The following is a 14,825-nucleotide window of genomic DNA, read 5'->3' on the forward strand; positions in this document are numbered from 1 at the left end:
TCACTTCAAAATATGTATACAATCCAACTTTGAAGAGCTCCTGTGACCTTGACCTTGAAGCAAGGTAAACCAAACTGGTATCAAAAGATGGGGCTTACTTTGCCCTATATATCATATATAGGTGAGGTATTCAATCTCAAAAACTTCAGAGAAAATGGGGAAAATGTGAAAAATAGCTGTTTTTTAGGCAACATTTATGGCCCCTGCGACCTTGACCTTGAAGCAAGGTCAAGATGCTATGTATGTTTTTTGGGGCCTTGTCATCATACACCATCTTGCCAAATTTGGTACTGATAGACTGAATAGTGTCCAAGAAATATCCAACGTTAAAGTTTTCCGGACGGACGGACGTCCGGACGGACGGACGACTCGGGTGAGTACATAGACTCACTTTTGCTTCGCATGTGAGTCAAAAAGTATGAAAGTGACATATCGTTGAAAAGAGAAAGAAAGAGAGAAAATGTGACCCTCCACCACGAAATGAGTCGCATGTCACCTCGCGCGGTTCTGCGCTGGGCTTAATATAAGTCCGGAGAGTGTCTGGTAACAGTGTGAGGGTCACCTTAGTCACTGGCTTATAACTCATAAACAGTTTTCGCTCTTTTCTAAAACGGTTTTCACCACTGGATAGAGCATGAAAAACTCTTTAGGAAAATGTAAAAATATGAAAATCATGCAAAGGTGACATGCGACTCATTCCATGGTGGAGGGTCACAAATGACAAAGGATTTGCCAAATTTTAAATGATCTCCCTTGTTATACGACACACAAAAATCTGTGCACCCTCTTCCTACTTTCTTATTCAGGGGTGGACTCAGAGATATTCTTTTTTACTTTGGAATTTGGTAAGTTGATTCCGTAGCAATTTCTAAGCTCAGATGGCACCAAAAAGCCCCATTTTGCTTCTTCGGAGAACGTTTTTTTCCGAGGGCGCATGCCCCCCAGACTCCCTGGCAATCTCATGCACGCTGCACGTCCTCAATTTACACTTTTGAATTCCAAGTGCTGCTCCCCCCCCCCCCCCCCCCCCTTAGAAACTAACTGATCCGCCCACTACATACTTCAACAAAAGAATCCTCTTTATAAAACACACCATGTATTAAATCACACAACCATTATTCATCTCTGTGCGACATAATATATATGGTAAAGTGAAACACTTCTTCTTCTCCTTCTTCTTTGTTCATGGGTATAGACTCCCACGTTCACTCATGTTTTTAGAACGAGTGGATTTTTACGTGTATGATCGTTTTTACCCCGCCATTCTGGCAGCATACGCCGATTTCGGGGGAGGCATGCTGGGTATTTTCGTGTTTCTATAACCCACCGAACTCTGACATGGATTACAGGATCATTTCCGTGCGCACTTGGTCTTATGCTTGCTTGTACACACGAAGGGGGTTAAGTCACTAGCAGGTCTGCACATAAGTTGACCTGGGAGATCGGAAAAATCTCCACTCTTAACCCACCAGGCGTCAGCGACCGGGATTCGAACTCACGACCTCCCGATTAGGAGGCCGACGTCTTACCACCACACCACTGCGCCCATCAGTGAAACACAAATCCGGCAACTAACCCGCTGGTGATTTTGTGGCACTTCTGGAATTCACAGTTGTAATATCGCCGCTCGGCCAAATTGACGACCACGTCGACATTCTCCAGCAGGGGTGACAGGCTCTGTGGGATGCTGTGTGTGCCTGGCTTGTCATACTGAAAAGCAAAAGATGTTATGATGGACAAGACTCACATAGCAACGCTGCAAGTCCACAAAATGGGGCACTCGCCTTTGGCTAGTACTTCTCATAATTTACTAGCCAGAGAGCAAATTTTACTTACCAATTTAACCAACCATTTCAATTCAGTGTTTCAGCAACTTTACTCGCTTTTGGCGAGTTGATTAACAACATTCTACTCACCATTTACAGATTTCTACTCGACATGGCGAGTAAAATACTGGCCACTTTCAGGCCTGCATAGCATGCCTCCAGAGGTTGGATATTTCTGATTCTATGTGGACCGATAAGTGCAAACTTGGATTGGAAAAGTCTTGATGGCAAAAGTACACCCATCCAGAACATGTTCATTTGCAGTTACACTGTACAAAAATCATTCATGCCAGACCTGAAAGTGGCGAGTATTTTACTCTCCATGGTGAGTAGAACTAGAAACGTGTAACTGGCGAGTAGAAATGTCCATCTACTCGCCAAATGCGAGTAAAGTTGCTGAAACAAATCGTTGGTTTGGCTTGTAAAGTTTGCTCTCTGGCTAGTAAATTTTCAAAATCACTATAGCCAAAGGCGAGTACACAATTTGTTGGACTTTCAGGGCTGTTTGCGCATACATCTTATTGGGTATCTCATTCAACAATGGTGTACTTGCCTTTTTTGTGTGCTCTTTTCAAATTTGTAAATTTTTTTGAAAGCCTTTTAGGTTTTTGTTTCGTTTTCTGTGACACTGTGTAAGGAGGAACATAAGTTTTCAAGAGGAGAAAAACGGGCCCTCAATGGAGAAAAACGGGCCCTCAATGGAGAAAAACGGGCCCTCAATGGAGAAAAACGGGCCCTCAATGGAGGAAAACATGCCCTCAATGGAGGAAAACGGGCCCTCAATGGAGGAAAACGGGCCCTCAATGGAGGAAATCCTCCAAGAGAAGTAGAATTTCAATCCCTGACTGTATTCCTTCTCAAGCAGCAAACATGCTAACGCAACTTGTACCTTTTTCAGCCTGTTTTGGTAGAGAAATCTGACCAGCTCCATCTCATCCTCTGGACACTGGGCCACCAGGGGCAGTGTCTTCAACAAGTCTTGCTCTGCACCGCAAACAAAACAAGACATTTGTTTACCCTACATACGTGAGAGAGACCCCTCATTAGATAACAATATCGTTCAAACCACACGTGTGTATATCATGTAAATGAGGTCATGTCAAGCAAGTCTAACAGGGACCTGTTTTTCCATTGCTTATTGATGCCAGAGTCACTGAGACAAACGTCATTACGGAAAAAAATGTGCGCTCGCTAATTTTCCTCGATGAATTTTTAGAACTAACATGTCACGCTACACTTTCCAGAGTGACGTTTCTTTGCTTTGACGTAAGAGATTGCACGAGGCTTTGGACGAGATCGAGGTTTCAAAAGAAGTGTCTAGAATTTCGCCGCCTCGACTGCGGGATGTTTTCACTCTAACACAAACCTGACAGTTCTTTCCGGAGTTTGTCTATTTTATTGCCTCCTTTTCAAGCGAACAAGCAATGCATTTATTTATTTCTAAAGGTACTATTCTCTTCTGTATACATTATCATGTTCACCATCTTATCCATTTGTTCAGGTTTTTACATAAAGTAAGAGCTCTGTGTAATTGTAAGTGACTGCAGCTTTTTTACGTAAACTTGACCTTTCAGTCAAGTAGGTATTGGTTACAAAAAACACACAACTAAAAGCTGCTTTTTTTTTATCTGCGTAAAAAGACAGAAATACAGATTGCTCTTACTAACAAAACGACACAGTCATGCAGATGACAATGATGATGATATTGACAATGATTACGGTGGTTCTGATGGCTTTGCAGTTCACCGAGTGTTTTGCACTAAGACAGACCTGCCTACCCCTGAAATGTACCATGTGTAGTTTTGGGTGTGAAAATAAGGCAAATGTGTAGTTTGGCAGGTGAATGTGTAGTATTTCAATTTGATCAACCCAAACCGCAAAACAGAACAGTTACTTATACCGTACTAAAACAAACACTCAACACTCCAAACAAAACTATTACAATGTGAACAATACTCCCCACAAAAATACAAGCCAAGCATTAAGTTTATTTGTTAAGAAAAAAATTATTAACTAGTTTGGAACATTTGCATGGGTGAAACTGATCAGAATTAAAAATAAGGAAAATGAGGCCGGGGTCCAGGGGCCACCCACGCCTTGGTGTGGTGCAGGGGCAACGCCCTCTTAGGGGGCCCAGGGGGGCGAAGCCCCCCGGAAGAAAACGAAAAATCAGGCTTTTTAAGGGTAAAAGTAGGCCTTTCCTGGTATCTCAAACACACAAATTTGCACAGTAAACAATGATAACAAATGCCAAGCTGTAGTCCAATAATTCGCGCGCTCAGGGAAACAAAGATTCAGCGATGTCCGGTCACTGTGTTAGAGAAAATACAGATCGGATCGCCGGCGAAAAAAAAAAAAAATTTTTAAATTTTTTTTACAGATTTTCAAAATAAGGAATTCTTTATTTGACCAGTTTCACCCATGCATTTGTTAAAAAAAAAAGCTATGTTGAGGGGTATGCAGTTCATATACAGTGGGACCCCCTATTCAAGACCTGTGACAATCTGAGAACATCAACTTGAGTCACAAAAAGTAGGGACTGGGAGTATGTGTATCAACATGAAGGCAAATTTATATAAACAGAACAGGTTTGCGTCGGCAATAATAATAATATGGCAGGTCATTGCCTCTGCTCTGGTTACCGATCTCTCAAAAGTGAGCTTCTCTTGGTCTTCTTTCCCTGGCACGGGTTTCTTCACAAAACAGTCCAATTTTTCCTCTGCTTTGGTCGGGATTTCTCGAATGAGAAGTGCTTTTCTTGTGGCGGTTATACGGTCGTAGGTAAAGCCTACTGTGCCTCTCTGAAAAAGCCGTGTTGCACACAGTGCAGTGGGCAAAATGCTTCCCTTTTCTCCACGAAACTAGGCATGGATGCTCCTCATAGTACTTTGGCAGAAAAGCCTTGCTGGGAGTTTGACCAAGCTTCTTTTTTTTGCTCCGTGGCGGTTGATCGCCAAAGTCTTCTGAATCCGTGTTCGTCGCTGTAGCCATTTTTTTCCCTCCAGAAAGAATGAGCTAGGAAGTGACCGCGTTCAGAAAAGTATGTGCTGAAACGCCCGCGATAGTTGTAATAACAGCAGCAAGACCAACTGACTACGCTACTCTCGCGGGCGCCGGGCATGTTTTGCACGCAGTACACAACCGGTTAGTACAAATTATGGATCGGAACTCGCTCGCGTTTTTGCGTATTCAAAATGTCAAAATGTGTAGTCGAAACGAAACGTTTGCGTAGTATAAGACAAACATGCGTAGTTGCGTAGTTTGGGGACCAAAATCGTAGTTTACTACGCTCAATGTGTAGTGTAAACAGGTCTGCTAAGAGCAAGGCGTTTACCCCAGAAGTACCCTGCACTCCAAAAAATATCTTGGTCATCATCATATTCATACCTTCCTGTGCGGACATCATGTGATGCGAAACAAGGAGGTCAAAGGCCTCGAAACAGTACACATCCTGCTGCAAGGCGCGCCTGAAACAGTCGGCCGCCAGACCCCTGTTGTCCATGGCTTCGTAGATCCTGCCCCGCAACAAACTGATGGAGCTCTCAATCTGTGAAATAGTGTGTTGGGGGTTAATCTCGCTGATGGGGTCTATGTCGACCAAAACCGCCCTGATATGGCCCTTCGTAGTCGGCTGGGCATTAAGCAAACAAACAAACAAAAATGTCGACCAAAAGAGTGATTCCCTGTAGGTGGAGTTCCTGTAGGATTGATTCCCTGTATACAGGGAATACCACAGGGTGTAGTTCCTGTAGCGTTTCGCTGATATCGCTGAAAGTCACGTGATGCTTAGCGACATCGGTAGAATTTGATGTTTTTTTTAATCTTTTTTTTATATTTCTTAGAAATTCGAGTATGGTTTGCAAGTTCTATTGAAAAACTCCACCCTGTGTTTACGCTACAGGGAATCCCCCTGCAGGAACTCCAATTACAGGGAATCCCACTCTTTTGGTCGACATAGACCCCATCAGCGTTAATCTCTGTCAGTGTCATCATGCATGCGAAGTGAGGTTTATTGTTAAAACTGTGAGAAGATTTGACTTTTGTCACCCTTGTTTGACTGAGTATAGAGAGAACAAAATTGTATTTGCCACTTGAAGATTTAAGATTGTCATTTTACATGTCTTTTTTTCCCCCTCACTGATTCGACAAGAGACCTTTAAAAGAAAAAGATTTTTTTTAAAATCATTCAAAAATATTTGGTGGGGAAATAAATGTGTTGTCAAATAAAATAAACAAAATTAAAAATTTAAACAAATGACATGAAGTGTTGCAAGCATTACTCACTGACTTAAGCATCCAAATATGTTCAAATTGGAAACAAAGCAAACTTCAAAATCACTCAGCACATGCACAGTACAGTAACTACTGAAACCGCCTATCTTCAGGTTTTGTACACATGACATACACTTACAATAAAGACCTGCCTACTATCAACTCTGCATACATTGATACCACTTACATTAATTTAATTAATTGGGGCAGGGAAATAGCTCAGTCGGTAGCAGCGCTGGCTTCAAAAGCTGTCACTATCGGCCTGGGTTCGATCCCCACGTTCGGCGAGGGATTCATTTCCTAGCAGACCTGTGCACACTCAAAACGCTCATCAGTAGTAAACAAACCAAATTTCAGTAGTTTTTAAAATGTTTCAGTAGTGAGCTGTAACGACAGTTCACAGGTCAAACGTCTTCTTTGCTGGATTTTACGATCTCCAGGTTGTCTTGAGAATGACTAGACTTCCAGCACTGTTGTGCCGTTTTCTTCTTCTTTGGTGACAGAGCTGGTGTCTCCTCTTCACTATCTGAATCTCGCACTCTTTTTTTCTTTTCCATGTTTCACTGCAATCACAAGTTGCCAAAGCAGACGCTGGACGAACTAAGTCTAAGAACAACGACTCAATGCGGAGAACACCCGCGCTTCCGGTAAATCGGAAAACGTCTTTTCAGCGCATTGGCCAACTAATTGGTCAAAACATCTTAAAACAGAAAAACAAGAAGGGCAAAGCCCATACGACTCACATGCTTTACACATTTTTCCTACCAAAATACATGTGACCTTGACCAGGTCATCCAAGGTCATGCAACACAAAGCTGTTAATTCAAGACATAGGAAGTACAATGGTGCTTATTGGGTCTTTCTACCATGAGATATGGTCACTTTTAGTGGTTCACTACCTTATTTTGGTCACATTTCATAAGGGTCAAAGTGACCTTGACCTTGATCATATGTGACCGAATGTGTCTCATGATGAAAGCATAACATGTGCCCCACATAATTTTTAAGTTTGAAACAGTTATCTTCCATAGTTCAGGGTCAAGGTCACTTCAAAATATGTATACAATCCAACTTTGAAGAGCTCCTGTGACCTTGACCTTGAAGCAAGGTAAACCAAACTGGTATCAAAAGATGGGGCTTACTTTGCCCTATATATCATATATAGGTGAGGTATTGAATCTCAAAAACTTCAGAGAAAATGGGAAAAATATGAAAAATAGCTGTTTTTTAGGCAACATTTATGGCCCCTGCGACCTTGACCTTGAAGCAAGGTCAAGATGCTATGTATGTTTTTTGGGGCCTTGTCATCATACACCATCTTGCCAAATTTGGTACTGATAGACTGAATAGTGTCCAAGAAATATCCAACGTTAAAGTTTTCCGGACGGACGGACGGACGGACGGACGGACGGATGTCCGGACGTCCGGACGACTCGGGTGAGTACATAGACTCACTTTTGCTTCGCATGTGAGTCAAAAAGGGTTTTTTTGGGGGGGGGGGGGGGGGGGGGGGCGTAAAACATCGGAATTTTAATTAAAAATCCGTAGCACCATATTCTGCATATAAAAATCGGAGAAATTATGGAGAAACCGTAGATGTGCACAGGTCTGTCCTAGTCAACTTTGTGCAGACTCACCACGGTGTCCGAACACCCCCGTGTGCACACATCGTCACATGTGCACGATAAAGAACCCAAGTTCACAGCGAAAGTCTCAGGGCTTGGAAACACAAATACACGCATGCAGAAATAAAAAGGATACTGCCGTACTGTATGGCAGCTCGCTTTCCCTAGTGAGAAAGCCGCCTGAATTTCCATGAGGGTAACCTCACATGACTATATAAAAGATGTTATCAGTATCTTATGTTATCTAAGGATCTTTACAACCAAACCGCCTCAAGACAAACCACCAGACAGCAAGGCAATTGCCCCTGGTACTGTGACACCACAACTCCATTCAAAGTGAAAAGAGACCCACAACGGCAGCGCTGACTGCCAGCACTGACAATGATCCAGCTGGATCTCAAAACTAACTCCATGACTCTCCTTGAAACCACCTCCGGCTCGGGTGCTGCGTTGACCGGGAGCTAGAGCACTACAACCATCCCTCCCTTGCAGTGGCCCTTTTCTTTTTTTCTTTTCCCCCATCTAAAGTCGGTGTCAAACCCAAGATCGGGAACATGCCCCTAATTGTTTTACCGTGAGGGCGTTAAACATTACTTATCAACAATCATCATCTTTATGTTCTCCTTGTCCAAAGACCTGTCTGCTCTCAACTCTCTATACATGCATAAACTTACAACAAAGATATGTCCACTCTGTTTTCATACACCCAAACAAAACATCTAACCCAAGAGACACTGACAGAAAGTGAGATTGTGTACCCCTCGGATTGGCAGACTGTCGTCAGCGTCCATGCTGAGCTGGTTGATGCTGGACTGGAGGAAGGAGGGTTTGGTCAGCGACACTTCGGCCATGTCCAGAATGTTGAGAGCCTCCTGCCACTCCTTGCACTCAAACTGCGAACAGAAATACAACAATAGACGATGCTTGGAAATAACTCTGTTGCGTTTATATGTGTTGTGAAAAAGTGAATACTCTTGCATTCATTGAGACAAACTTTCCCAAGCGGTATTATAATTGTATTTATAGGCCAGTCTCTAGCGGAGGATGTGTCAGAAAAACGTGGACAAAGAGCATGCGTGGAAACTTTGCCTCTAGTAAAAGCAAGAGTATTCACTCTCTCAGTCTCACAGCCTATACAAACCCGACTGAGTTATTTCCAGAGTGTGTCTATTACATGTAGCTCTCTTGCTAAGCTTCAGGGTAGTGCTTTTCATTAGAGGTGCAAGAGATAGAGCACACAAACCAGTCACAGTAAAACAAAAAGTAGCTGAGTTTTTAACGCTTGCCGCGCCATACTCTGTGCGCGCGTTATCAGATAGAACTGAAGTGCGCCACCTTGCTAAATGGGAGCTCTAAATTAGCAATTGGTCGCTTACTCCTGCACGAGTGCTCATTAAGACTACAGGGCAATCTTAGTCGAAGTCTTGAAGGCATTGTCTTTACTGCACACACACTCCCGTTCACCACCTCAGATCTAACGAGGCTTTCAGAACAAAACAAGCTGGATGTAAAAAAAAAAGCTGGTATTATACTTACGTGACACTTAGCTGCCAGAAAACGACACGCTGCATAATGCTGGAAAAAAAGAAACATTTGTAAACATCACAACATTTGCACTTCCATACATATATATATACTAGATGAATACCCGCTTCGCCGGGTACGGCTTCGCCGGGAAGAAGTTGAGCCGAATACCCGGGACCCGGCTTTGCCGGCGCACCGCACGAAGGGAGATAAACGCGCAAAACACTGGAGAAGAGTCTAAAAATAGTATAACGGGAATATGGATTGAGCGTTGTCGACAGTGACCTTCTAAAAATAGAAATGGGAATATGGATTTAAGCCACACGAAGGAAGGGAGATAAACGCTGCAAACACTGAAGAAGATAAGGAAGAGTTACTGGTAGTGGATCCAGACAAAAAAAACAAAATCGGTTCAGCGCTGTGCGCTGAGAGCACGTGTTGAAATATTGACCAGGTTGTGTCCTGTCCCGGGTGTACCTGAATATGCCCACCAAATTTGAAACAGATCCATCGAGAACCTTGGCCGCGCATCGCGAACAGACACACAGACACAAGTTGTATATATATAACTAGATGATTACCCGCTTCGCCGGGTACCGGCTTCGCCGGGAAGAAGTAGAGCCGAATACCAGGCTGCGCCTGGGACCCGGCTTTGCCGGGTGTACGCCGGCTTTGCCGGCGCACGAAGGAAAAGAGATAAACGCGCAAAACACTGGAGATCTTCTAAAAATAGTAACGTGCAGTGACCTTCTAAAAATAGTAACGTAGTAACGGGAATATGGATTGACGCCACACGGAGGAAGGGAGATAATCGCGGCTGAAAACACTGGAGAAGATAAGGAAGAGTTACTGGTAGTGGATCCCGACAACAACAACAAAACAAAACAAAATCGGTTCAGCGCGCACAGCGCTGCGCGCTGAGAGCACGTGTTGAAATATCTCATCGATGAGGTTGTGTCCGGGGTGTAGCTGAATACGGTGTCCAAATTTGAAAAAGATCCACCGAGAACTTTGGCCGTGCATCGCGAACAGACAGACAGACAGACAGACAGACACTAGTCGTATATATATATATAGAGAGATTAAATAGATTCAGTATATATATATATATAAAAACAGGTCAAAAATATATATATAACGTCAGAAGTTGTGAAAGAAATAATTGAAAGTCAGCAGAGACTTTCTTCTGAGATTTGTTAAATTCTCTTAGCAGAGCGAAAGAGAGAGAAGAAAGTATCCCTTCACAGACAGCCTATTGGGAGCATCAGACCCTCCTCATAATATATATACTGTATTTTCCGGGTTACAAGGCACTACAGCGCATAAGGCGCATCCCCTTCTTTTAAACAAAATTGTAATCCAGTCACCCATTGGTCGCAGGGGGCCGATAGGGCGCACCATAACTGAAAAAGTATACCGGTAACGGTCGAAGAATGAAAATAAGCCGCACATCAAAGGAAGAATACGTAGAGGTTACATGCCGAGTCTCAGTGATTATCAAAAATAATGGTCGAAGTTAGCGGATCATGAAAAATGCGAGCTTTAGCGAGCTTTTTCATGACCGCGAACTGAGACCATTATTTTTGATAATCACTGAGACGAGGTGTGTAACCTCTTTATTCCTCCTTTCTTCAGTTATTCAAAGAAAAGAGGAGTTTTTTTGCGAAAGTTTGATCGAATCCTATTCTCTCAACCAGTCAACCTGCGCAGGCGATCGATTAATGCGCGGTTGTATAGTTCCGTGCAAATCATTCCATTCTGTTAACACTTCTTGTCAGTTTTCCTATTTTGGGCTAAAATCAAGTACACAGATATGCTGTTATTCTGCCGTGGCGGCAAAGGCAGATATTGTGTGTTCTGTATATGTTTTAGTATCGCTTAGGATAATGTTTTTTCGTCAAATGGGACTAGCAGACGAACTTTTGCACCCGTGTTCCAACGTTAAAAACTGTATGAAGTTCAGTTTTCTGGGGAAAATAGTGTATGAAACCCCTTTATGTTGTTTAAATTGATGAGATGTGTGCATTTGGTTGCGTGTGATCTGTTTATTAAATGAAATATTGTTAAAAACTGACCGTCGGATTGCAGTCTGTTGTCGAAGGAACTGAGTGAAAAGAAGGGGAACTACTCTTGTCGCTAGACAAAGTATGAGTTACTTGCCTTGGGAAATTGCTTGTGATGAACGGCTTGACGGCACGGCAGATGAGATTCAGAAAACAACCGAACTCATGGATTTTATATGGAGATTCATGTGTTCAGGCCTGTAGTTGTTAATTTAAATGCGGTATGTTTGTATTGTTTGCTCCAGAGATGTATACTTCGTACATTAGAGCGCTCGGAACTTTTCAGTCGCAAAAAGTAGTACCGAAACAGAACAACCTCTCAACCCATTGCACTATCAAGGATTCAGGCTGTTGCTGGGTCGTTATTTGTTTGGTTGCTGGGTCATTATCGAAAAATAACTACCCCTACAAGTTTACAGAGGTAAAGAAGCAGAGGGGGGAATAAAGAGTGGAAATATGTGTGCTCTGTGTGTGCAGCGAGATCAAAGGCAGATCCATTGTGATAGCTGGGTTGCCTTGTTTATAGACACTGACCTTCTTCCCAGGGGTCAATGACTCAGTTTTAGCTATGAGAGGTGGTTCCCCTGTCATATATCTGAGAGAGGAAACACTTCCTGCACCAGAGTCAGTGACCCAGTTTAACCTATGGGGGGTCTCTTTGATGTCTTGAGAGGAAACCTGGCCAGGGTAGTACCTAGTAGCTGAAACATGCATTATCACAAGTTGTTTGACTGGTACTCAGGCGGTCTCTTTTTTTGTTTGTTTTGTATTTCATAGGGTGGATTAGGCGCTTCCTTATACAAGGCACAGGGGTCAAGCTCGAGGAAAAAAGTCGCGCCTTATGACCCGGAAAATACGGTATACAGTAGAATACGCTTAATAAACACACGGTTAATACGGACAGCCGCTTTTAAAATACACTTATGTCCGGTCCGGATTTATCACTATATGGCCCATGACCATGTAATAATACTTCGGTTAATAAATACAAAAATCCGGTTAATAAAAACAGTTTGTTGGCGAAATGGGGTATTTTTTTCCGTGCTGGGACGCTCACTTAACACAAATTTGACAATGTATTATCAAACACGGAGTGATATCTACTCACCCGACAGACGATGCAAGCATTTGCTGAAGCTTAGTGAGCTAAGTTCAGCAAAAATTGTGATTTAGGGGGGAAACGATGTAGCTTTAATTGTGTTGATGCCGACATCCGCGCATTTCTGCGCAAAGAGCCATTGAAACAGCTGACAATGGACAAGTTTTTCAACTGAATCGTACAGGTACATTTACTTCATGATCGCTTCCTTCACAGGAGAGGAAATTCTTTTTTTTTCTGTTTGATTTTTTTGTTTAAATTCGGTTAATAAAAACTTCGGTTAATAAATACAAATTTGCCCAGTCCCGATGTGTTTTTATTAAGCGGAGTCTACTGTATATAATATATATCTGCATACGACATACATTCTCCTCAATATTTCAAGGTTACAGTCCAAAGACAAGTACCAGTACATTTTTGAATGCATACATGCAGTGTATTATACTGGCAACTGGTATAGACTAATGACTATAGTACAAGTACAACTCACACACCTTTGGCTTTGCAATAAAAACGCAAAATTCCCTTGGTCACCTTCCATTTCCAGGTATGTTGAACTTGCTTAAAAATGTTTATTTTCTAGGCCTAGAAATATAAATTTAGGCAATATTCGCAACTTTCAAATTCAATCCGCCCTAGGCGTCAAAGTTGCTAACAAAGTTTTCCGGGTCTGTCAAGCGTTGTAAACTTGAAATATGTCTGAGCGTTTTGCTGACTGACAATGCACAAACAATATAATTATTCATGTCTACACCTTTTTATTATTTTCTGATTTTTACACATATATCATGTGATTGTGACATACAATACATGAGTATAATATAATTATTAATAAGCGTGTACATGCACATATGACACCTAAAACAGCTGAACCTCCCAGGTCTTAATAAAAAAACAAGTCGCGTAAGGCGAAAATACAATATTTAGTCAAGTAGCTGTCGAACTCACAGAATGAAACTGAACGCAATGCCATTTTTCAGCAAGACCGTATACTCGTAGCATCGTCAGTCCACCGCTCATGGCAAAGGCAGTGAAATTGAAAAGAAGAGCGGGGTAATAGTTGCGCTAAGAAGGATAGCACGCTTTTCTGCACCTCTCTTTGTTTTAACTTTCTGAGCGTGTTTTTAATCCAAACATATCATATCTATATGTTTTTGGAATCAGGAACCGACAAGGAATAAGATGAAAGTGTTTTTAAATTGATTTGGACAATTTAATTTTGATAATAATTTTTATATATTTAATTTTCAGAGCTTGTTTTTAATCCGAATATAACATATTTATATGTTTTTGGAATCAGCAAATGATGGAGAATAAGACAAACGTAAATTTGGATCGTTTTATAAATTTTTATTTTTATTTACAATTTTCAGATTTTTAATGACCAAAGTCATTAATTAATTTTTAAGCCACCAAGCTGAAATGCAATACCGAAGTCCGGGCTTCGTCGAAGATTACTTGACCAAAATTTCAACCAATTTGGTTGAAAAATGAGGGCGTGACAGTGCCGCCTCAACTTTTACGAAAAGCCGGATATGACGTCATCAAAGACATTTATCAAAAAAATGAAAAAAACGTTCGGGGATTTCATACCCAGGAACTCTCATGTCAAATTTCATAAAGATCGGTCCAGTAGTTTAGTCTGAATCGCTCTACACACACACACAGACACACACACACAGACACACGCACATACACCACGACCCTCGTTTCGATTCCCCCTCGATGTTAAAATATTTAGTCAAAACTTGACTAAATATAACAAGAAGGGCAAAGCCCATACGACTCACATGCTTTACACATTTTTCCTACCAAAATACATGTGACCTTGACCCAAGGTCAAGGTCATCCAAGGTCATGCAACACAAAGCTGTTAATTCAAGACATAGGAAGTACAATGGTGCTTATTGGCTCTTTCTACCATGAGATATGGTCACTTTTAGTGGTTCACTACCTTATTTTGGTCAGATTTCATAAGGGTCAAAGTGACCTTGACCATGATCATATGTGACCGAATGTGTCTCATGATGAAAGCATAACATGTGCCCCACATAATTTTTAAGTTTGAAACAGTTATCTTCCATAGTTCAGGGTCAAGGTCACTTCAAAATATGTATACAATCCAACTTTGAAGAGCTCCTGTGACCTTGACCTTGAAGCAAGGTAAACCAAACTGGTATTAAAAGATGGGGCTTACTTTGCCCTATATATCATATATAGGTGAGGTATTGAATCTCAAAAACTTCAGAGAAAATGGGAAAAATATGAAAAATAGCTGTTTTTTAGGCAACATTTATGGCCCCTGCGACCTTGACCTTGAAGCAAGGTCAAGATGCTATGTATGTTTTTTGGGGCCTTGTCATCATACACCATCTTGCCAAATTTGGTACTGATAGACTGAATAGTGTCCAAGAAA

At 41.9% G+C, this 14,825-nt stretch overlaps 1 protein-coding gene across 2 annotated transcripts in view; it reads right to left on the reverse strand.

Moving 5' to 3' along the window:
• LOC138983890 (cell division cycle protein 16 homolog) overlaps positions 1-14,825 on the reverse strand; it is a 161,973-nt gene that overhangs the window by 137,978 nt on the left and 9,170 nt on the right. For both annotated transcript variants that reach the window (XM_070357218.1, XM_070357219.1), the window contains 5 exons: positions 9,260-9,298; positions 8,482-8,616; positions 5,214-5,373; positions 2,716-2,810; positions 1,577-1,710 (listed from right to left, as the gene is read on the reverse strand). In XM_070357218.1, the coding sequence (XP_070213319.1) occupies positions 1,577-1,710; positions 2,716-2,810; positions 5,214-5,373; positions 8,482-8,616; positions 9,260-9,298 (563 nt within the window). The remainder of the gene's footprint in view (positions 1-1,576; positions 1,711-2,715; positions 2,811-5,213; positions 5,374-8,481; positions 8,617-9,259; positions 9,299-14,825) is intronic.

This window comes from Littorina saxatilis, linkage group LG13 (genome assembly GCF_037325665.1).
Source record: "Littorina saxatilis isolate snail1 linkage group LG13, US_GU_Lsax_2.0, whole genome shotgun sequence".
Taxonomy (NCBI): domain Eukaryota; kingdom Metazoa; phylum Mollusca; class Gastropoda; order Littorinimorpha; family Littorinidae; genus Littorina; species Littorina saxatilis.